The sequence below is a fragment of the Gastrolobium bilobum genome, unplaced genomic scaffold (genome assembly GCF_033153095.1).
Source record: "Gastrolobium bilobum isolate Gb01-03AN ecotype WA unplaced genomic scaffold, APGP_CSIRO_Gbil_v1 utg7354, whole genome shotgun sequence".
Lineage (NCBI taxonomy): Eukaryota > Viridiplantae > Streptophyta > Magnoliopsida > Fabales > Fabaceae > Gastrolobium > Gastrolobium bilobum.
In genome coordinates, this window is record NW_026897788.1 from 123,212 (window position 1) to 147,530 (window position 24,319).

Here is a 24,319-nt window from a genome sequence, read left to right on the forward strand (position 1 = left end):
TATATTGTCTTTTTTAATTAAAAAAGACAGAATATTTTTATAAGTTTTGAAAATAAAGAAACCGTCTTTTTGGGTGTTTGTCCTCAGCTTGTACAAAACTAAAAAAAATAAAGAAACCGAGAGACTTAAGTGTTAAAAATGAATAAAAAAAGAAAAAGTCGTTACAGATATGCAAGGCAAAATTTAATGAAAGTTTATGTAATTTAAGAAAGTTTCCAGGTTATATCTAGCTCGAAACCTGAAAAAACAAATGGCGAATATTTATTTCAATTTACTGAAATAAAAATTTATGGATAATAGGGGAATAGGGATGATAGAGAAAAGACCACAGAAAACTACTAACAATTGATCAAATACTATATTTTATCAAGTTTTTCAATGATAATAAAAAAATATTTTAATCACATTATTTCTTAAGTCGACACCATAAACTGTACTAGCTTTCAAAAACAGCAGCCAAATTTTCGAAGCACAATATTTTTTTTAATATAATTGAAGCACTCTTGTTTATTTATTTTTTCTTTATTTCCAAGTGTGAATTATATAAAAAGAAGATAATTTTTTTCCATTTAAAAACATTTTCTCCTTGATGAACGTAAGATTTGACTTTAGAACTTTGTATTTACTGCAAATAAAATAAAATAAAAAAATTTAAATCAATTAACATCCTTTAAAAATATCTAAATTTTATTCTCTTACTAGAAATGAAAAATATAGGAGAAATTATTATGGTTTTATGTCATTGCATATAAGATCACATTTGCTTATTTGTAAAATATAAAGTTATTTTTTAAGATTTCAAAATGACATTATTTTAAAATTTGGAAAAGAATAAAGTATTTTTAAAAAAATTATATTATTAAAGACAAGCATAATTTCATACTACTCTGTATTTTCTTTTCTCAAACTTCAAAACACATTGTTTTGAGTTACAGAAAGTAGTTACATTAGATAATTTTATTTCCGAAAAAGACTTTTCCCAACAAAATATTTTGTACGCAGTGAACCAGTTAACTACATTTCGAATTTTCACACGATATAGATTGTTTTCGTTAAGTTTGGATAAGTACTTTTATTTAAATAAAATAAAAATTTTACACTAGCTTTTTGTAACAATAATTGAACTCTTTCAAATATTTTTTAGCCAACTCATAATACACAGTTTTTACACAATTTCATCACGTAATTGTACGGCAATAATTATTTACCAATAATATAGTGCATTTATTACATTCATTATTTATTCTCGTCTAATCAAGTTTCAGAGTTAAAAAATTCAATATGTAAGAGTTTTATTTATAAGCAACATGCAATAAAAGATGGAATCCATTATTAAGAATTTGGTTCTTGCATTACTAGTGGAAATACACGTCGTGGTAGCAATAACTTTAGGAACCGACAATACAAGACCAGATATTATAAGCAACCAAATGTCACACACAACACAAAATCGAAATGGATAATTTTATGTGAAATTTTTACATGACAATTTGACGTAAATTTTTTTAATTTATCTCCCTCTTTATAGATAAGAAATTTTCACAATGCCCCATCTATTTAATATCAATAAAAAAATATGCATGACATTATCATCTGAAAATCTATATCTATCACAAGAATAGACTCATAAGAACACTCGCTCAAAAACAATAGAGGTTTTCGTAAGTCACGATTTGGAAGAAAAAAGTTCCAATATTTAAATATCAGAATAAATTATCACCAAACAAAATTCAAGAATTGGCGGACTGATTTGACATGCCATCTCTTCTCTATTTCTGTTTACTTTTTCCCCTCCAATCAAAGAATCAAAAAAGGAAATATACCACAAAAAATGACAACGTATATAAAAAAGAGTTTTATTCTATATTTCAAGACAGGAAAGAACTTTGAATCTGATCACTAAGATGTAGTTCACCTAATTGATACAAAAGGAAACAACTCGTTTGGTAGCCTATATTTTTCAGAATTTTCGGAAAACTGAATTTTTCTAAATTTTTAATTTTCGAATATTATCGTAAATTAAATGTTTTCATCATATTTCTGAAAATCGAGATTTTCGGGTAATTTTTTTTTTTTCCTCTATCAAACGCCCAGTCGCCCTAAAGCACCCTTATCAAGACCAATTAAACAAGTCAAGCATCTACGTTGCATGGTGCATGTCCAAGCTTAGATTCAATTTCTTTCCAATGTAGAAAGAAATGGTCCTTACTTCAGTTATGAGACAAGAAACAAGCCTGACGAAAGCCCTGCATATTAAGCCAAGGAAGAATGTTAAAAAGGGAATCAATATACAATGTAGATATATGATTACTTTCAAATCACGTTAGGTATCAATCTCAAACGGATACTAACTACATATATACACACACTGAAATACTATACAACTAAATTCTACATAAAGTTTTCCTCCTATTTAAAACATCAAAGGGACCCGAATTCTCTGTATTTCTCAAGAAATTGACTTTCAATTTCTGAAACAGTCAAACGTGGGAGAATCAAATCTCACTCTGAACATGACACTAATTGACAAAGCCAATTTTGAAAAGAGATTTACGTGATCCAAATTCCACTCAAAGGATATATTATGAAAACTGCTTCACAGCCCGTAAGCAATGTTGATTACATCTGGGAACTGTAGTGCCATTCATAATATAACAGGGATGATTGGCACAAGATAATCCCTGCCTTCTACAATCACTAAAACTGCCTAATAGAAGACTACAATCAGTACCTATATATTATGATTGCTGCACTTGTCGGACAATCTGTAGCATCCAATCAGCATACCCACTATTACCACCCATCTGGTCCTCAACAAGGTTTGAGAGAAGAAGGAATCCTTCTCTGGGCTGTTCACCTTGCCTAACAAGGTGGCACAACTGGTAATATGCACGGTCAGTATTTCTGAAGTTCTCAAATACCTTCATCAGCCTCCTTGACATTTCATTATCATGCTCATTAAGAATGACCTGTAAAAAGAAAAAAAATATATGCACCGCACCAGATGGATGATGAATGTTATTCAACTAGACAAACATAGGAGGAATACATCACAGATATATCTTCTCTACTAAGTTATTCAATAGGTTAAGATACCCATCAACATTAGCGTAAATCTAAATAAATCTCACCTGACTGAATAAACTCATTAAGGACAAGTTTTAGTGTTTTACACAAAATCCATTTGATTAAATATTTTTATCATGAAGCTGATGCACATAGAATATCATATTAAATATAACTACTGTATACTCCATTGATATAACTTAAGGTTAACAACTTAACATACAATATACTATTCAGTTCAAATGTGGGAAAATATCGTTAACTTGATAAAATACATGTTGCTATCATTTTTTTCTAAAATTGCCAAGCAAGACCAATATGCTAATTATTCATAATTCAACAAATGTCTATATGTGCCCCCACACACAGACACAGAGAGAGAGAGAGAGAGAGAGGGAGAAGAACATGGGCATATAACTAGCTTTAATAAGAACCAAAAAGCACCCTAGAAGAATTTTAACAAAATGAGATAAAAATGTTTAAAAAGATGAAAATGCTTAAAGTGACTATGACATATGATAAACTCTTATACTCTCTAGTCCTCTCTCCTTCTCTCTATTGAATATACCATACCTTTGATAACTCTGCTGCAAAGTCTGTCCCAAGTAAGTTCTTAGCTATATCAGGCGAAATCACTCTCCCAAACCATAAAATGAACCGGAAGCCATCATCATATATATAAAGGCCCCTAGAATCCAAGCTCTCACCAGTCAAAGGTAACCTTCTATCAAAGATTTTAAAGCCATCACCCTGAAAATAAACCACAGAAACAAAAATAATTCAAGGAGCTGACAATTAAGCCATTTTACTGGTGGTTTTTCGAAGGCAGTGAATGTATACCTTCAGAAGATATTCATCAAGTCGAATCAAACTAGGATAGAGAAGTTTCAACAGCCTTTTTACTGGTAGAGTCATCATTGTGTGTCCAGCTGCACACCTTTCGTCCAGTGGAACATCCCCATACCCTCCACGGAGAGGTGTTGATCTACAAAGAGCTAATCCATACAAGGGTAGGAACTTTAATGACTCAGGATAAATCATTCTGTTTGCCAAACGATGTTGCACAGCATAGAGACTGCGATACTCTCTGAGGGCTTTCACAATTCTTAATTGCACAGCACTTCGTGCTTCTTCAAGTTTTTGGGTCAAAGTTTTCTCAATTGCTGCAAATATGAAGGAACTGTTTAAAAAGTCAAAAGCAATTACGATCCATACTATGATATCATTAGAATAGAAGTCATATTACCCTACCTAGCCTACTAAACAGAGATAAAATTGCACCAGTATCAGCCAGGCGATACATCTCTCCCAAGTCTGTAACTACTGGAGCTGCTGTTGTGTGTACTCTCATACGCCTTTCTCCCCAAGATGTAGTATATCTATTTATTTGTTAGGGATGGAACCCTTTTTTGAAGTTTCACATTCTAATCATCCTGCCATAGTGCCCATAACTGAATAACAAGCAATGACATTCACTTAGATGTAAAACAGCGAAGGAGAAATAGTAAAAATAAGCATTGTAGGATGTGCTGAATGTCCTACAAAAATTTTAAAAATATAAAATTAAGTTTTTTTTCCCATGATTCCTTTTGCAAGAGCAAAAGAAAGGAAGAAAAGGACACACTAAAAAAATTGCATGATGACAATATCTCAAATAGGAATTGTTGAGATATATAGTCCCACATTACCATGTAAAGAACCTTGGGATACACCACCCCAAAAGCTAGCTCAAAGGGTGGGAGTGCCTAAGGCCTTATAAACTCCACATTAGTTGCACATACAACCAATGTGGGATTATATATCTCAACACGCCCCCTCACACGAGAGCCCACTGGGCTTGAAGAGTGGACAATGCACAGGCCCACCTACCTATGCGAACAAAGAAATTCCACTTGAAAGAAAGTGGGGGGCGGCAAGGATCGAACGACTCTGATACCATGTAAAGAACCAATTCAACCCAAAAGCTTAAGCTATTGGGTGAGGCTACATTAATGGTTTTATATATCTCAACAGGAATCATCGTAGATCCCAACTACAAGCCAGACAGCTTGATTGTAATTAAATTGAGTCTCATGGTTCATTGGGGAAAAAATAACAATCTTCCAATGGTCAAAAAGAGAATCTCGTAATGCAAAATGTGATGGGGGAGACAAGCCAGTTGATCAACATAGATGACTATACCGTAAGAATGTCATAAGGACCCAACCAGTAACAAACAATTACAGAATACAAACAAAGGATTTGAATGAGAAATCTGTTATCTGTATTATTACTATAATGGTCTCAACAGTACATAGAATTGAAGAAATTGATACAAGTGATTACAAATTGACAGAACTAAAGGAATGCAAGCAACTGAAAAGAGATGATAACATAGAGCAATTCGAGAGGCTCTACACTCTCCCAGACCCAAGTTCCAGCCAATATTCCAAATGCTTCCTCTAAGCTCTTACCTTCTGCTTTATAGATGTCACTCATGCCACTAACTGTTCTAACCAACTAACTAACGCTGACTCACCAATCCTCTACACCTCTTCCTACGATACACCCTCCTATATTTCTTATTGGGATGGATCGCATCAGAATGACATTGTGTATCGATTTTGAATGGGAGTATAATAAAACAAAATTATTCAAATTTATCAGCAAAGACAAACTTATGTGTGCCTTGTAAGTTTATAACTCATCTCAAGCATTATGGAAGAAAGGATACAGCAGTACAACTTGGAAATACATTGTCTGAGTTGTCAATAATGTTTCTTCAAGAGAAAACTGCATGGCAAAGGCTTTATCACAATCTACAGCTGGAAGTGCTAACAAATCAGAGGACCTTAGCATAAAGTTTCCATGATAAGTTGTGAAACGGACACCTAGAAGCAGAAAGACAATTATCAGATATTGTATATGTATTTATGTACTTATATACTTGCTGCATGAGACAAAAGAAAAAATGAAGACAAGCAAGGTAAAAATTCGCAAGACATAATGAATGCAAATACCTTTTGCACATCTAATTCGCATTACAGCTTCCCAGGCAGTTTCTCTGGTAAGGTCTCTCCTTAACTCACTTCTTAATTTCTCCCCGTGAATGACTGATTGGAAAGCTGGATAGTAATACACATGACCGGCAGTGTACTTTGACAGAGTTCCTGCACAGATAGTAAACTATAAGCAGATAGTCACTTTGTCACCTATAAAATCATTAGCATGCAAGAGTATGTGCTCAGAAGACCACTTATATAAGGGAAGAAAATTTAATAAAATTGCAGGAAAAAACAAAATCCATGCATTGTTTACTGCCAATGAGTATGCATAATCACATAATCTGCTAATGCCAACTAAGTAGTTATTAAAGAAAGGGAGATAACCCTTTAGGCAGACACATCTTTGAGCGACAGTATTAGTTGATATTCCACACATCCTTAATCACACAGTACCATCAAACGGCACAGCCAAGTATTATTAGGGTAGTCATTCAATTAAATGTATTATTCAAAAGTCCAAATGAAGTGACGATTTAATTATGTACACACTGTTTATAAAAAAATAAAAAAATTATGCACACTGTAGAACTCTTTATAGGATACTAAAATTATCCGGTCATCAAGTTTGCAATCTACTCCAAAAGCATGTCAAAATGAAAATGAAAAGAAAGCAAGTTTTATCAAAATTAGTTTCTAAAAAAACCATAAAAATTGAAGCAAGCCATCATAAAACAATGCTGTTTCAACAAAGAATCATCTCACAAATATCAATAAAAAGTCTTGTAATTCCTAGCAACATGTTTAGCATCTTTCTTTTAAAGCGTGGCATGGAGAAGTTAGTAGAAATTGTGAATGGTTACCTAAGGAGGCTATGTCAGAGTACTTATCACTAAATGCATAGACATTCACTGAGATCTGGTATTTAGAAAATTCAGCAGCCATTTGCTTGTAAAAAGGATCTTCCGGCAATCTTAATGCATGTTCTTTATCTGTGCCATAAATGCGAGAATCATCTCCACGTAATTTCAAGCGACCAACACCAAGAGATGGGAGAGTGTTTTGAAAAATTAACAATTTCCCTCCAAGTTGACTCTGCATAAAGAGGTGTGAAAAGGTCACAATAAAGTAATACAGAAGAAAGAGGGACCTGTTAAATGCATGGGAAAACATGTACTGAAATTCCACAAATTCCAAGTGAATAGTCCTTCAAATTAAGCAACCCACGAGTTCCATTACTGCAAGTTGCTTCTCTAATCTCTATAATATATCTGATTTATTCAACGATTTTATGGCTGTTTCGTGTGCGAAGCAATATACTTGAAAGCCCCATTTGGAGCTTTGAATTGAATATTAAAATTTAAATTGCGTCTTCCAATTATAATTTCATGTTTGTTGGATTTTCTAGAATTGGATTAAGAATTCCCTATCTCGATATCATTTATCCTCTCATTCTGTACAGTAGAAACTAAACTTTTAAAATATATTTTACCACTGTTTCAATTAATAGAAAATTATATCCAAAGCATTTGGTGTAAGAAAGCACACTACCTATGAAAAACAAAACTAGTATAGGAAATAATTAAAAAAAATTCAAATTAGGAGGTAAAAAAGGGGCTAACATACCATAATCATAAATGCAGCCTTAAGAGCAGCACCAAAAGCAGATTCCAGATTCTCGTTGTCCTGGAACAGGGATGGCAAACTGTCAAGAAAGGTTTCCACCACACTTCTTGATTCTGATAAGTTGACGAGGAGTTCATCTGGCAGTGGAACAAATATTTCATCCAGATCTGAGACTACTAACATCTGTGGCTGAGTCAAGGATGACTGGAAGAGTGTAACACAGAATAATTAGCATAAAGTTTGGCCGAATAAGGCAGGGGTGGAGCTATATTAACAATGGCAATACTAATAGTACTGCAAACCTTCATGTTATAAAAATGAATTGTGCTGTCAAAAGTTGCAAACCCTATTTGTGTTCGTGGAAAGCCAGGCAGCTCGTCTAAGCATGACTTGATTGTTTGCGCCACAACCTGCATTAAGAACAATAACATCAACATCAAGAAATACTACAGCTTTGGATAATACCTCCAAAATGCACTCTGCAGCTGACACTTCATTTTGCACTATAGAAAGTAATTTTGGGTCAAACTAGTTGTATGGTAACCCCAAATGCAATATGCATTCTATTAACCGAAGTTGCCCAGAAAAACATTTGTCAAGACCAAAGACATAACATTTTGTTAATTCTGGGCAAATGTCATTTGGACATTTTTGGTATAATTGGACAAATTTGTCCATACCAAGTTTTAAATATTTTAAACAGTTTTGTACATATTACAAAGTTTGTGTGTGTTTACACTAAAAGTAATTTTACTCAACAATATCAAAGCAAAACTCGTTCTTTCAAAATTGCTTTTGGCAAATATTCCAAAACATAAAACTCATTCTTCCAAAACTAATTCTTTAAAATGCATTCTACTCAAAAGTAATTCTACATAAATAACCCAAACATGCACATAAAGCATAAAACCCTTTCTTCTTCCTCTTTCCTCCATCGGTATGTGGGCTCCCCCCATGGTCCAATCCTATCTCTTCTTTTTCTTCTGTTGTGCATCCTCTAATGGTGGTACTTTGAAGCAAGGACTGATTTGCAGGTACACTGCAGCTGCTGTTCTCAATGGTTGTGGGCGGAAACATGACACGGTTTAGACCAGATGATTTTACAGAACATATTCCAGTTCAGATCAATCCAATTTTAACAGATTGGACGCTTTATTACCAGTTCAACGGTTGTCTTTTAGAGGTTAACTGGATATTTAATACAGCTAGTTCAAAGTCAAACCAGTTGGTCCAGTCCTGTTACTAAAACATTACTTACAATAATCTTCAAGATGTAATGCAGAAACCTCAGTGAGAATGAAAACTACACTAACAAGAATTTGGCGAGTAGATCACTTGCTTATCAAAATAAACTAATCTAAGATAAAATACATTGTAGCACCACTCTTTTCTTCAGGGTAGTAAAAAACAAAATTTATCACAAGCAAGTGTCTATCTGGGTTCCAAGTCCAACTCTTCATGCAAAAATAATACCAAATATTGCATATCAATACAATTTTTTTTTTAATCGGACCTGAAAATTCTGGTCAGGACATCCTTAGAATGCAGTACAAATTATACACTGCCCCCAAGCTTCAGTTGTGTACATGCTAGATTTCATATGAAACAAACAATTGCCACTCAAAAGAATGGAATCAATAGATAAAACAAAGGCTACTAAAGACTAAAGAGCTAGAAGTGAAGTGCTTACCTCAATCATTCCACTTCTAATTGCAGATATGGAAACATTGATGAGGAAGAAATATACTGGAGGCATAGGAGGCCGCACCATATGTTCAGCTGGGGCAACATATTCCACAGTACCCTTTGTAAGCTCGGGTCGTTGATTCAAATCAACTCTTCTGCCAGTGGCATCTAATTGTGCATAATATTCACTAGGAACTGTAAATAACACTCAATATATTAGCATCTTAAGAAAGATAAATTAAACAAATTATATGTGCAAGCTACAGTAAAGGAAAACAAGCAAGTTTCATCATAGAAGTCCTTCATTATGCACGCAGGTTACCAGTATGGTTCTCATTATTGAGAAGTTATAGTCCATTTATCAGGATAGTAACAAACACAGCTCTATTGACACAAATATACAGAGTGAGCAAAGTCTGAGAGAAACTTTGGCCTCCACGACACTGACACCACAATCCATCTTACGAAGGCAACAAGCCAAGTATATGCATGCTTTTATCAACTATCCTTTTGAGCACATATTCAATCAAATAGGAATAAAACAGAAATTAATGAATATTCAGAACCACCAAGCTCGTTCTTATTTCAAAATGTGATGGACTAAAGTTTTGGTCTCTTTCAATAACATTAATATCTTCTCAATAGAGATTTGATTATTTCAAGTTTCTTCTTTTGTTACTTTTAAATTTGTAAAGAATATGAAAGTAAAAAGTACCGTCATTAAGCATGGTGCACATGTTGCAGCGGTACTTTCTTCCAGCTTCTGTAAATGTCACATATGGATTCACATAAGCGCGGCATCTCCTGCAGCGTACCACACCAGTTGAAGCAAAATTAACAACAGCCACCTCTTCCTGAAACCAAAGAACATAAATGCACAAAGAAAAATAACATGACCAGTACGAGTTAATGCTAATCAAACAGGATAATGGTGCACTAACCCCATCAGGAGGTTCCGCAAGTGGACAGACAACTGCTCCAAGTGGAAGATGCCACCTTGAAGATAATGAATGGGAACTAGGTATTGCACTGGTCGTAAGTCGTAGATATCTAGGATTACAGTTCATGGGATACATCTCAGCTATAGACTTTGGCTCCACATCACCATCCGACGGCCTTGGCAGCTCTTTAGCATCAACCGATGGCTCCATGAGACCAGGAAGAGTTTGAATTGAAAGCGAACTGAAATCTTCTGTCAAGCCCTGAATGGCACCTATAGGCGGTCCAGATCCTGGTTGTTGCATGGAATGGACACCTAACGGAGCAGCCGCTGGGGGCGACGGAACATAACTCCCTTGATGAGGTAGAAAAGGCGAGGATGCTACAGGCGGGACAGGTCCATAATTTCCTTGATTGGAAGGGAGAGAGGAATGCATAGGTGGAGCTTGCATTTCTGCACCCGTCTGTTTCCGGGCATATCCAGGAAAAGATGACTGAAAAACCGAAGGAGGAACATTCGAACCCGGGGGAGATCCCATTGGAACAAAAGGTGTCTGTGGGTGAGGCTGAAGAGAAGGTGGAAAAGATGGTGCTTGGACAGCAGAAGATTGAATTGATGGCTGCCCCATGGGTGGAGTAGGAGCAGGAGAAGTTGAGGAAAAGTGTGGCATTGGAAAACGCTGGAAAGGTCCACCAGCAGGAGGAGGTGGCTCAGGTCTAAAACTGGGGGCACCGGGTCCAACCACAGGTCCAGGTGTTGAAAATGGTGTAGAGGCCAAGGGAGGAGAAGGAGGAGTGGGTTGGAAAGAAGGACGTTCTGATCCAATCATGGAACTACTTGGTGCAAAAGGTGTCATGGTCTGTGTAGCACCAAAAGGTGGCCTTGAAGGGAAGCTTGAACGACCAGGGTTTTCAGTTCCCATTTTTTCTGGAATAATACTAATCCAATCAAATAAACTTGTTTGGGGTATAATTTACTTTGGTTCCATCATCACCAAGCCTGCGAGAGAAAGCAAATTGATACAACCGATGATGCTTCTTGATACAGAAAAAGTAACTAAGTGTCTTACAAGTCATAAGTCATAACACAGTGCAAACTAACTTCCACACAATTTAGGCAAATGATAAGACATGAATAAATTATAAATCAAAAATCATTGAGAAAAATGAGAATCGAGCCCGAATCCGTTTAACTAAGAGAGTCGAAAAAGTCGAAATTAAATTGGAGATGATGTAAGAATAGAAAGAAAGAGACTCACCGATGCTGATGCTGACGGCATAGGTCAATAAGAGTTCGATCAGAATCAGAATCAGGCTATTCAGTCGAGCGCATTACTTGTTCACTGCTTCTTAACACCATCACCATCTCTCTCTCTCTCTCTCTGCAATTTCACCTTGTTCCTACTCTCACTATTTCATATTTCCTTTTCTTTGCTCGGTTTATTTGGTTTACAAATAACCCGACACTCTACCGAAAGCTCTGTTAGGAACTCTAGTTATTCCTTTTTTGATATGCAAGAAGAGAGAGTTATATTTGTCGCGCTTATGGCAGTTAAAAACTCATTTTACAACTGAGCTTTATATTTTTACGATATTATGTAAGAATAAGTTATTCAACCTATTATTTTTTCTGCTTATATTTATTTACCATTCTTCAATACTGTTAGATCAAAATCTCAAAAAAAAAAAGATAAATATTAGTTAAAATTCTAATCTAACGATATTAGAGGATGATAGACAAAGATAGGCAAAAAAAAATGGTAGGTAGAATAATCTATCCTTATTTTTTATTAAAATGTTTTTTTCAATATTTTAATTGCTTTTATTTTTTTATAAATTTTTACGTTACAATATTATGTTTTACGATTTTTTATTTTGCTATTGCTTTTAAATAAAAACTCAATTTTAACTATTTTGATTGTGTCATCCGGAAGGATATAGTTCATTTAGGTCTCTCTCTTTTTTATTGTCCCTCCTACACGCATTATGCAAATATTTTTAGAATGGATTTGCGAAATAAGGACGGCTCACACTCCACAATGCATGAACTAATTTTTATAAGGACATATTTAATGAGTGCAATCATAGCCTGGGCAAAATAAGGACGGCTGACACTCCACGATGCATGAACCACCAATAGTTACGTGACAAATGGATTTGCGTAACCGTCAAGGCTGTACTTGAAACAAGAGGTCACCTTGATGTGACGGCAGTCAGGTACCACCTTCTCCTTGACATTATTGTTGAGGTTTTTACCACAACTTGATTTAAAATGCCTTCCGGTCAAATTTCAGGAAATTTTTATACGTCGGATGAGTACCTCGCCCCAGCGCATTAAATACATGACTGTTCCTGCGTTGAGGTCTTGATAAACCACCCTGGTAAGGTTGATGTCGAGCTAATATTTCTACATCCTAGCAGTCCGAGCTTTCGTACTGCTGGACTGAGAGGCAACTATTATGGACCGGATCCATATCTCAATAACCTATCCAATAAGGATAAGACTTATCCAAACAATATTCTAGATAATGAAGGATCAAGGAATCACATTCCTATTAGGACTCTAAACCTACAAGTAACCCCCCTTATAAATAAAGGGTGGAAGTCTCTCAGGTACACACTTCTTGAACCTAAATACTCAACACCAGAGGCGGACCTGTTTGGTAGCCCATGTCTGCAAGTGCAGACATGAATTCCAGAATTTTTTTTTTTAAGTATAATAGTAAAGTATGATGTTGGTTAGATTAGGCTTTGCTTGGATATATAATGAAGGATGGAATGAAAATGAATGGAATACAGTGGGATGAAATAGGATGACATATATTTTATTGGATATTTTATGATGTCATACAATAAATTAGCTTGATAAAAAAAAGGTGTTGGGAATAATTTTTTATGTTAAGTTGAAGTTTTTTTTCTTATTTATATTTTTTGTTTTTTAATGCATTTAAAATTTTATTTAAAAAAAATTATCACTAAATATGCGGACATAAATAATATTTTCTGGGTCCGTCACTAGTCAACATCGAGAATACACCTACAATTCGGCTATAAGCGTATTGATTGTGCGCAGTGATTGATAGATTGGTCTTGAGCCAATTGAATATTTTTCTCATAGATATCTCTGAACCCATACTCTTACAATAATATTTACAGTCTACCTAGAACAAATAAATGTAGACTAATTCATGTTAATTTTGTTATGGCCACAAGGTCAATATACTCACTTTTTTATTTTTTTTTCCCCCACAAGTGTTTTTCTATATTTTTTTTAGTAGGAGACTAATGAATTTCAAACACCTAATAATGGGGCATATCGATAGGTAATCTCAAATTTCAATGCCATTTGAAATAGTATGTAAAATTCACTAACATAAAGCCTCCGATTGTGTCTAATTCACACTTCATAGTTCCTTACGTACATCTCTCTTTTTTTCTTTTTTCTTTTTTCCTTCAGTTTTCAGTGCTTTCTATAACATTTTTTATGCACCTGGATGATGAAGTGATGATATTACGCTGTAAGATATTATTACGGCCGTTTCTAATCTGTTTAATTGAAAGGGTCTCCCTAAGAAAGTTAACAATATTATCTTCTCACTTCTCTTCAGGAATAATTATATTATATGTGTTATTGTACTAAAGATCTTATTTGAGAGTAGTTTTTCGGTTTTTTATTTTTGGTAATACTAATGATATATGTTTATTTATTTTTGGTTTATGTTTTTAAGAGTTTTGGTTTTTGTATTTGAGAGCAGTTATTACTATTAGTATTCAAAACCGAACTTATTAGCTTAATATGAAAAAAAGCCGAAAGTAAGAAATAAAAAAATAAGGATAGTTTTTTAAATTTAAAAACTAATCCATTTCCAATTGAACCGGTGTTTTATATATATTTTAAAATAATATTTTATATAAAAAATTATTATGTTACCAATACTTTTTGAAAGTTTACTATTAATACTAAGGAAAATATTACTCTCATTTTATATTATTTCATGTTATCTCTCTTCGAAAATTCCACTCATTTTTTTCCTTTTTCTTTTTTCTTTTGGAAATTAACATGAAGATAAAAACAATAACCAAAAAGCTAGCTACAAATTCTGGGCCACCCTATTCCTATAGAGTCACAGAATAATCTCTCAAGGCATCCTTGTGGAGGATCATCAAATACTTGAGTTTGCCAATTAAAATTATTAAACTCATAAGAATAGGAGACAAGCCAATCAGCTATACTGTTTCCTTCACGATGAATATGAGAGATGTGCAACTTCTAGTTTCTGGTCACCAATTCTTGAATGCTTCTTACCAAAGGAAAAGATGGGTGTGTTTCGCTACAACCATTTCTAATGAGATGTTGAGTCACCAATGAGTCCCCTTCCAACCAAATAAGTTTAAATCTTTTGTTCCAACTGAGATTTAGGCCAACTAAACAAGCGCATAGTTCATCCTAGATTCCTGCAGAAACCCACAATCTAATTTCCTGCTGAATCCCTTATAACCCCTCCACAACCAGATTGCATAGTACTTGAGTTTAAATAAGTTTAAATTCTTTTTTAATTCTTTAATGGTGGGCTCCACATGACTTCTCTCTGTAACACGAGAGAACTACTCTCATGTAAGATAAGAGTATCATCTTCGTGATTGTAGACATGCTAGGAAAATTTGGCAATCTTGGTTTACAGGTTCGATACTCAATTCCTTTATGAATTCGAATTTGCAGGATTGGTTGACTTTAAATATCGATAACATGTGGTCCTCCAATAAAGTGAAGGACTGGAGGGATATTTTCTTTACTACTTGTTGGTTTTTGTGGAAGTGGAGAAATTTGGAGATCCATGAAGATCATTTCTGTCATGATGAGCAATCACAGGCTTCAATTTGGATGTTTGTCCAACAGATTCTGCAAGCCCGAATTTATCAGCGCCGTGGTGATTCCAACGATAGCGTTTGGACAGCCCCCAAGCAAGGGTGGGTTAAGTTGAATTGTGATGGAGCTTCTTCTAGTGGCATGAAAAAAGCTAGTTGTGGTGGTATATTAAGAGATCACAATGGATCCTTTTTGGGAAGCTTCTATTGTAATTTAGGTTCCTGCAATCCTCTTGATGCAGAATTATGGGGATTACTGAAAGGTTTGGAACTGCTTTGGGGAACAGGATTAAAAAGAATAGAGCTAGAATGTGATTCTAGCCAAGCCATCCAGATGTTAAAGGAGCAGCATGAAGATCCTAGGGACTCTCAAGTCACTAGCAGATTGAGATTATGGTTAAAAGCAGATTGGACTATTCATCTTGTTCATACCAAGAGAGAAAACAACAAATGTGCTTATTGGTTAGCTAAAGCTGGGCAGACTAATAATCTCCATTTCAAGATTTTTAAAGATCCTCCTCCTCAGTTGATGGAACTTATAGTTGCTGATGCTAGAAATATGTCTAGCTTGTTAGTTTCTGATTTGTAATTTCTTTCTGTTTCTGGGGCTTAGCCCCTCTTTATTTACAAAAAAAAAAAAAAAAAAAAAGCCAAACATATTTTTTTTTTGGTGTAAATTTGTTTTCTTAGCTCTTGCCTATCTTTTTCTAACAATCACTATCAAATATTTAAAACTCACATTATCTCATTATGTGTATTATTTTTGGACATGTATTGTAAATTTGTATTCAAAATTTTGACTTTGTATTTTAATGATTGGATTTATATTTTATTGTATTCTAATTATTTTAAAATTATGTATCTTGATAAATTTGACGGATTTATATATTAAAAAAATCCTGACCAAAAATCAATATATCAAACAATTTTGCATTTTAAAATATTTTATTGTATTCTAATTATTTTATAATTATGTCTTGATAAATTTGACGGATTTATATATTAAAAGAATCCTGACAAAAAATCAATATATCAAACAATTTTGCATTTTAAACCGAATCGATAATATGATAAATGGTTTCAATGAATTAGTTTTTCTCCCGATATTTTAATGTTATTCGTAAACACACTTGAAAAATAGTGAAGGGATTGAAGTTTGCACCCACCGAAGTGGGTTGGCAAAAAAAGTGGTCCCGGCGGGGCTCGAACCCGCGACCTTCGGCTCATAAGACCAACGCTCTAACCAACTGAGCTACGGGACCGTTTTATTTGATGTTCCCCTATTTTAATACTTGATTTAAACAATACATTATAATTTTTTTTAAGGTTTTAATTTTGCAATTTGCATAAACCAATTAACTCATTATATTTTTTGGTATCTAAGTTTTACCAGCTTCATATGGTATATATGTCTACGTTTTCATGATAAATTGAATCCTGGGTGCACACCTATTTATCCCTAACGAAATGTAAGTACATTTCAAAACTATAAATTGTTCGTTATTTAATGGTTGTGATGCGTATGGCACTTAGACATTCTTTTGTTTTCTGCATTTTTAATCAGGGTGAGACCAGGAGGAACTGTCGTGTTGTGAACGATACATATTATAAAATATAATGTGCATTCCATTTGACTCAAATTATCAATTGATCCGTTTTATTTGTGAATTTCGAGTCATTATACATTGGGAAAAAATGTTTATCTTTTTAAATGACACAACTTATATCATTTCACTCTCATAAAGAGCTGAGATCCACACCTTTATTTTTTTGTCAACTCTCTCTCCTCCTTTATCTATCTCTTTCTCTCTTTTATAATGATATAACTTTACATCCTTTAAAATGACACACATTTTTCCCTTATACAAATGAAGAAATTAATTCTTAGGTGTAAGTAAAGTTTCCATTCATTTAGTTTTCTTTTTAAATTTATATATTCCATGTTTCAAAAAAAATTATATATTCAGAGATGAGGATGAGGATGTTAAGAAATGAAGATATTCGACGAAAGGTAGGAGTACTATCGGTGGCTGAAAAGATGAGAGAACATAGATTGAGATAGTTTGGACACGTAATGAGAAGGTCTCTGGATGCTCTCGTAAGAACTGAAGTTACCAAGAGCTCAATACAAAAAAAGTAGAGGTGTCTACCAAAACTTACTTGGAGAAATGTAGTAAAACAATATTTAATGTAGTGGGATATAGATTGGCAGACGGTATGCCTTAGAACGGAATAGAGAAGGGTTAGACCCGTTGTTATTCCTATGTTTCATATGGTCCTTTTTTAGTCTTTTTTTCTTTCATTTCCCCCTCTTCTTCTTTTCCATTTCTTTTTTTACTTTTATATATATATATATATATATATATTTCACTATTCTATTTATTTATTTTTTTCAACCTTTTTATATCTTTTATTTGGGTTCATCTTGCACCGACCCTAATTAATTTAGGATAAAAATATTGTTGATGTTGATATTCATTACGGGATGAGAAAAAAAATAAAGGGGGAATTAGTGTACATAAGTGTTGCAAAATATTCATGTAGATGACTATTTGACTTCTCATTGTAACTCCTATACTAATGGTGAGTAAAAGTGTAATTCGTGATTTATGATTCTGTAACCACCACACTCATGGAGCATCAATTCAGCATTCATGATTGTATCCCCATATACATGCTTGTATTGGAGAGTATAGAGTTGAATGAGAATCATTATTATGCCTTATTTTTGTGTCTCTTCTCTCTTACTTCTCTTTAATTCTTTAATTTTAGAACACGTTATCATCGTGATACTCTACCGTATCAAACTCTATTCTAGAGATAAAGAGAGGCATCGAAAAACACGGAACAACGCCAGCCGATTCTATCTCATAATCGATTATGCCGCTAACATCGGATGGTGGCTTAGCGACACATAGTAACCGGCCTTGGGCCATAACCTTCTTCGTTATCGGGTTTTGGATTCTCAATGTGGCTATCAACGCCACTCAAGGTACTTATGCAGCTTTGTTCGCTGATCTCACTAGTAAGCTTTTCTTTTTCTCCTTTCTCAAATTATTAAATTTGCAATCCCTGATTGATTTTACATCGATGAAATTTATGTCTGCGTCTAATATATTTCAACGAAAATCAAGCTACCTCTTGCTATCTCACTGTTATAGCATGATTGCACCTATTTACCTTGAAGTTGACTGGTTTACTGAACTATGATTATATTCAGCACGAATATTACTATGATTATGTTCAGCAACAATATTTAGTATATTGATGACCAGAATTTACTGAACTTTCTTTCTTAAATTATTTACCAAATAATAAGTTTGGTGTTCGATTTGGAGAAGCTTATAAAATAATGAGGTGGGAGACATTTAATATGAGACATGATAATATATATTGTTTGTATGTAATTTGCAAATGCCTTACAATATTGTATATGCCAAACCAGCGTCAATTAGAAACTAAATGAAAAATTAATAGCTAGTCTATCATCATAAAAAGTGTGAATGTTATTGCATATTTAATACAAAAGTAATCATCAAGATCAAATATAAATTCCCATCAACTGCAATAAAAGATAATAACTTCCTTCACTCAAGGCTTTATATGACATCCAAATGCTTACTCAGCCTAATTCATTGAATCTTAATTCGACTAGCCTTGTAAGTTTTTTTTTTGGGTCCATGTGTGACATCTAGTAAGCAGGCCTGACAAGGCTTGGTAAGCCTAATTCATTGTATATGCCAACTAGCTGGATTAATTTGTTTACTGGATTTGTCTTTTCCTCCTCATTAAATAAATATTTTATTATACAAATAAAATAAAAATAGAGTTTAATGTTAATGTGCATCTATTAATTTGAACAGTGTAAAAATATGTATACACTTCTACCAATTCTCTATTTTTTCTTTTCTCTCTGCTTCTAATATTTTATTTTCATTTATTCAGTAATATTCTTTTAATTAAATGCAGATAAAAAGTAATAATGATATACAAATAAATGCATTATTTTTTTGAGAATCAAAATTAATGTCATAATTATTATTTTTATTGCATTTTAATTCTTGATGACTATTAGTTTGCCTTTTATTTAAAATTTAACCGTTAAACAACGGTTACAATTGTTATATATATATGATTAAGTTACAAATGTTATTCAATAATTTAATTTGTGAGTTGATATGATTATGTGTGTATGTATTAAATGAGACAATAATGATTATTACCGTTGTAGTATTTGTGATTTTTATAATTGAATGCAATCTAGTCAGTTATGCAATTTATTAATCTGTTTTGAATCATTGTGAATATTCATTTAATATATAGTTATTATAGTATTTTTTTCATATCCGAAATGAGTGAGAATAATTGTTATTTTATATCCGTTGTTCAAAAGTATTGTCGGAAGCAATGAGCACAAGTAATGATATAATCCCTGAAGGGATAATAGAAAATCCAAAATTGGATCAAATCATGATAAGGAAATAAGCCAAACAAAAGTGACTAATGAAATAAATATGGCTAACTAAATGGTGAATTTTATGCCATTGAAAATAACCTTTATTATATACATCCTGGAAGGGTTGCATGAAATAAATGATTTTTCTTGGTCACTTTTATTATGAATATACATGGTATTGTTCCTGAAGAACTATAACTTTAGACTATGATCTAACCAATCTAACATATCATCCTAGATATGACTAAATCAAGTTCTATAAACTTGATTGGAGGCTCTAGAAGAGCTTGTATTATGTTACCTTGAAGTAATCAAGGAACGAGTCCAGCAGGAGCATGGTAATGAAATAATATTTCTTTATTAATTCTATGATGATTTTAAAGTCAAATATTTGTAGCAAAAAGATTCATTTGATTCTACAGAATTTTGACCAATTTCTATGTCATTCCTTGAAGTGAATGAAATACAATTACATAATCATGATATGTACAACAATATTTGCAATAGCTCTAGAAGAGCTGATTATTTATTTCGATGAATTAATTTAATATAGTTACATGCCCAAATAATTGTGAACCTGAAGTTCACTAGCCTCATATGCTTTTAAACATACTCCCCTCTTGATCTTGTACGTGAATGCGAACCTAATGTTTCCCATCTGCGCATTTTTGTTGCATCATATATGTCCTTATGTCATCTGAATGTTTGACATTTATGTGAGTTTTTGAGACTCAATACGGAATAAAGTATATAAAGCCCCTGATGGGAAACTTGAGTAATACATGATTCACTAATTAGATATTCAATAAAGGATATTTTGAATGAATGAGAAACTATTGGAGCAATTTATGTTTTTTTTAACGCATTCAAATGAAAGGTTATAAGTTTAACCGTTTTATGTTGTGTATAATATCTATTCAAAAATGTTCTTTTAATTGATTGCAAATAAAGAGTATTGAGGAGAATATGTAATTGAATGCATTTTTTTTTTTGAAAATCCAAAATGATTTATTATGGCCACGTACAAGTATAATTGAACTTGAAGTTCAAAATATCATTAGCTTGCAATCATTAGCAATAAAAATGCTTACTGGTCACAAAAGAGTGACTAAGTCTCATGCCCCTGCCAAAAATGAGCCACATGTTGTGGAGAATTTAATGACATAAAATTTGTTTGAGTCTAGATAACGTCAAAAGCGTGAATGAGACTAAAGACATAAATCCGCGAAAAATGAAAATAAGTCACTCATCGTGCCTCCTGAAGAAAGCGAACCCGGTGAAATAAATGCAGCGCTGCTAACCACAATAATCCCGGGAATAAGGAACGCCCAAATCTAAATGTCATGGGAAACGACAAAGATTTGGTTGAGATAAAAGTTAAAATACACTATAGTGGTATGGGAGAAAATATGACAATATCATTCGTCGTCGGCGACATTATTGCCTTCTCAGTAAGTCTTGCTGTCTCAAGAGATAATCTGGATCCAGAACTGTAAACCATTCAAGAATGCCAAAACCAGAAACATTCAAATGAGAATGAATGGAATGAGGCAATTAAGAATGAACAAGGGTTTTCGCAGAGACCCTACATCAATTGTGATGTTTATTCTCCCGTCAACTAAGATGTATACATTTAACGGACGTCGTGATTGCAGGAACACTTGATGATAATATTTATATCCCCGAAGCAGTGGCGGATCCAAGACATTTTCTTTATGTTTGCACAATTTTTTATTTTTTATTTTAAAGATCATGATCATAATTCAATTTTTGTTTTCACTTCAAAAGTAAAGCTTCGGTAAATCAACCAAAGTTTTAAAGAAATAATAGATAATGATAATTAAAAAAAATAAACACCACAAAAAGATATTTGTAAAATATAGTATAATTGTAAGAGTTAATCGATCAAAAACTCACCTTTGTCGATGTCTAATTGATCCAAAGTTGGCCACTTTTGTTTCACAAAAAAAACGTGAAAAATCCCGTGAGATTCTCCTTTACTTGATGAAGATTGAATTTCAAGAATGTTATGTTTATTAAGATTTGGAGCTAATAAGGTTTATATATATAAAAAAAAGACAAAGCAATGGCTAGGGTTTAAGCTTTAAGCTTTTAATTGTAGGGGTTGGTTGGGTTGAGCATATTTTTACCTTTTTTCTTTAATCTTCCTATTTCTTTTTTTTTTTACTTGACTTAAACACCCATCTCATGTGAAATTTTTTTTTTCTCAAATTTTGTGTCTGCAAGTGCAGGCACTAGCACTAACATGCGTCCGCCGTTGCCCCGAAGGATTCTCTATAACTTGAATTCCTAACAATGTAAAGTTTGTTGGATATAAAAGGGTATTTGTCCGAAAACGAAATGAGAAAATGAGATTATAAAATATAAAGTCTGACTTATTACCCAAAGGTTTTCTCAGAGACCCGAGATTGATTATGATGAGACATATTCACCTATGATGGATATAATTAAAATTCGTTTTTCTAATTTGCCTAATAGTCTTTGAAAGATTTGAAACACGTTTTATGAATGTTTTGACAATATATATATATGGCTCATTTGATGGCGATATTTATCCCTGAAGGATTTCCTATATCAGATGTGGAAAAGAATGAAATTCGCAGCATGTTTAACATCGAGCTGCAAAGATCATTAAATGATGGTCTCAAACATATTATTGTCTCGACCTGCAGATCGAGCATATTCCAAAATGGTTATTTCACCAATGTTAATATATAAGTGATCCAATGATGGTCCATTCACTAAAAGTGAATACAGATCCATTTAGACCAAAAAGAAATCAATGAGAAAATATTAGGACCTGAAGTTCCTAATCTTAAGCATCATAAGGAACTCTGTTATACTCTGCAAATTGCAATCAGGCCTGATATTGCATTTGCAGTGAAAGTTCTAGCTAGACATAATGGGCGGGTACAATATGGACTGGGCCAAATCACACACGGTTGAAGAGTGAAGACTTTGGGTTAGGTGTAGTGCTTCGTGGACTGAAGATGTCTGCTTTGTGGTTAATTGATGTTGAGCTCCCTTGGCTCGCGGCTCTGGTTGGGATACCTGCAATGACACTCCGATGCTCAAGTCAGTATCAATGTTATGCTTATGTTATATTCTTATTGGGATTAGATTGTTATACCTGGGTGTGTACCCTTTGTTAATATAGCAAGTCTTATGCCACCTTTGGTAGGCGGTACGCCTTCTGATTGAGTTGTTCCTGGGATGCAGACTTATCTGTCTCAGCTGGTGTCTTTATGGCTATACTCCTATATAATGGGCTGCCTTCTTAGAGTAGTGGCAAGATGGAGCCGTCTTTCGTGTATTGGCTTATAGCACGGTGGATCTTAATTTATTATAGGATTCTTCTGTAGTTCTTAAGTCATATAAGGTGGTTAGACGCGATGAGGCCATTGCGCCTTCGAGTCTTTATACGCAATGAAGACATGACGCATTTCATCGGGCCTGTATGTTTCTGGGCGTATTATATTTTATCCAAATTAGCGTTGAAGAGCCTATCGTGTAGCCTATACTTGAAATCTTATGAATTGAACTCAAGTTGCTACCATATAAAATTTGAGCAAATATGTTATACAGATTATTTTACAAAAGGTCAACTATATAAGAGGATAAAATCATAAAGCAACCAAACCTACCTTTCCAATTAGTTACTTTTCAATTATTCAAAACTAGGTAGTTGTCCATTGAAATATTGAATTGTCTGAGCCAGTGCCACTCATGAAGTTATGAAATCTGCAGAAACCACCCTGTCAAGTTCAAACCAGAAAGTCCTTTCGAGTATTGTAATTATTACAATAATACTAAAAAAGTAAAAATAACCATAGTAATAATGGACACATCCACCACATTTTTGTGTGTGTCTAAACCAACAGGATTTGATTTACCGTGATAAATGCTAGTCATTACTGCTACTGCATTTCCCATCCCTTCTTATGGAAACTTATCAGACTATAAGTTGGGTAGATGTACAAGTTGGTTAGGCTCAGCACAAGAATTTGGAAATGTTATTAATTCCTCTATCTGTCAGCCGTCCTAAGATTTTAAGGACCCTCGCTACGAACTTCATCTTTGGTTAGTTGGGCCGTTCTTTAATTCCCCAACAGTAATAGTAAATGATCTTAAAAAGTTAATTTATGTGTGTTGTGCTTCACCATGGACACGACAATTTTGACAATATGTACAACATTACCCTCAATTGAAGCGTGCCATGTAATCCCGAACTGAGGACAATAAAGGAACTTAAATTATACATCTTGTAGCAATTGTTCCAACAAGAAATCTGTATTACATTTCAAATTTATCGTGTTAGTATGAAAAATATTTTAAGTACGGATATATCGATCATTTGATATATCCTTTATCAAATATGGAAAAAAGAGAGTAATATATTTACCTTATTTTTTTTATTTTTTTTTTTGATAACATATTTACCTTATTTTTGTTCGTTAGTGTGATGTTTACGTGGTACAACAACATTGAAAGGAAAGGCCAGAAGGATTGGTACTATAAAAGGGGAGGGGATGTCTAGTATCATTCATTGTCTCTATATACACCTAATAATATATTACTCTCAAAATACAAAGGAAAGAGCGGGTGAGATAGGAGATAAGATATCAAAAACAAGAAATGGAGAGAATGGGTAAGGTGTCATTGATCTTGGCCATTGTGC

General features: G+C 33.6%; 1 protein-coding gene and 1 non-coding gene across 2 annotated transcripts; both read right to left on the minus strand.

The window, feature by feature from the left end:
• Positions 1-1,880: 1,880 nt before the first annotated feature.
• LOC133310333 (protein transport protein SEC24 A-like) lies at positions 1,881-11,755 on the minus strand. Its single transcript, XM_061511247.1, has 14 exons — positions 11,558-11,755; positions 10,301-11,298; positions 10,075-10,213; positions 9,364-9,554; positions 7,976-8,083; positions 7,674-7,877; positions 6,911-7,142; positions 6,066-6,215; positions 5,780-5,936; positions 4,318-4,445; positions 3,907-4,229; positions 3,640-3,816; positions 2,732-2,969; positions 1,881-2,246 (listed from the first exon to the last, which is right to left on the minus strand). The coding sequence occupies exons 2-13, from the start codon at positions 11,219-11,221 to the stop codon at positions 2,739-2,741; spliced, it is 2,961 nt and encodes a 986-aa protein (XP_061367231.1). The 5' UTR covers positions 11,222-11,298; positions 11,558-11,755; the 3' UTR covers positions 1,881-2,246; positions 2,732-2,738.
• A 4,597-nt stretch (positions 11,756-16,352) lies between these two features.
• TRNAI-UAU (transfer RNA isoleucine (anticodon UAU)) lies at positions 16,353-16,426 on the minus strand. The gene has a single exon. It is a non-coding gene; the product is annotated as a tRNA-Ile (tRNA).
• Positions 16,427-24,319: the final 7,893 nt, after the last annotated feature.

Excerpts from the sequence above, each read along its gene's own strand:
- LOC133310333 (XM_061511247.1), bottom strand. The coding sequence starts at position 11,221 with ATGGGAACTGAAAACCCTGGTCGTTCAAGCTTCCCTTCAAGGCCACCT. Across the intron at positions 9,555-10,074 it reads GTGCACCATGCTTAATGACG|TTCCTAGTGAATATTATGCA; the intron begins GTACTTTTTACT and ends TGTTATTTACAG. Across the intron at positions 6,216-6,910 it reads CTCTGACATAGCCTCCTTAG|GAACTCTGTCAAAGTACACT; the intron begins GTAACCATTCAC and ends CTATCTGTGCAG.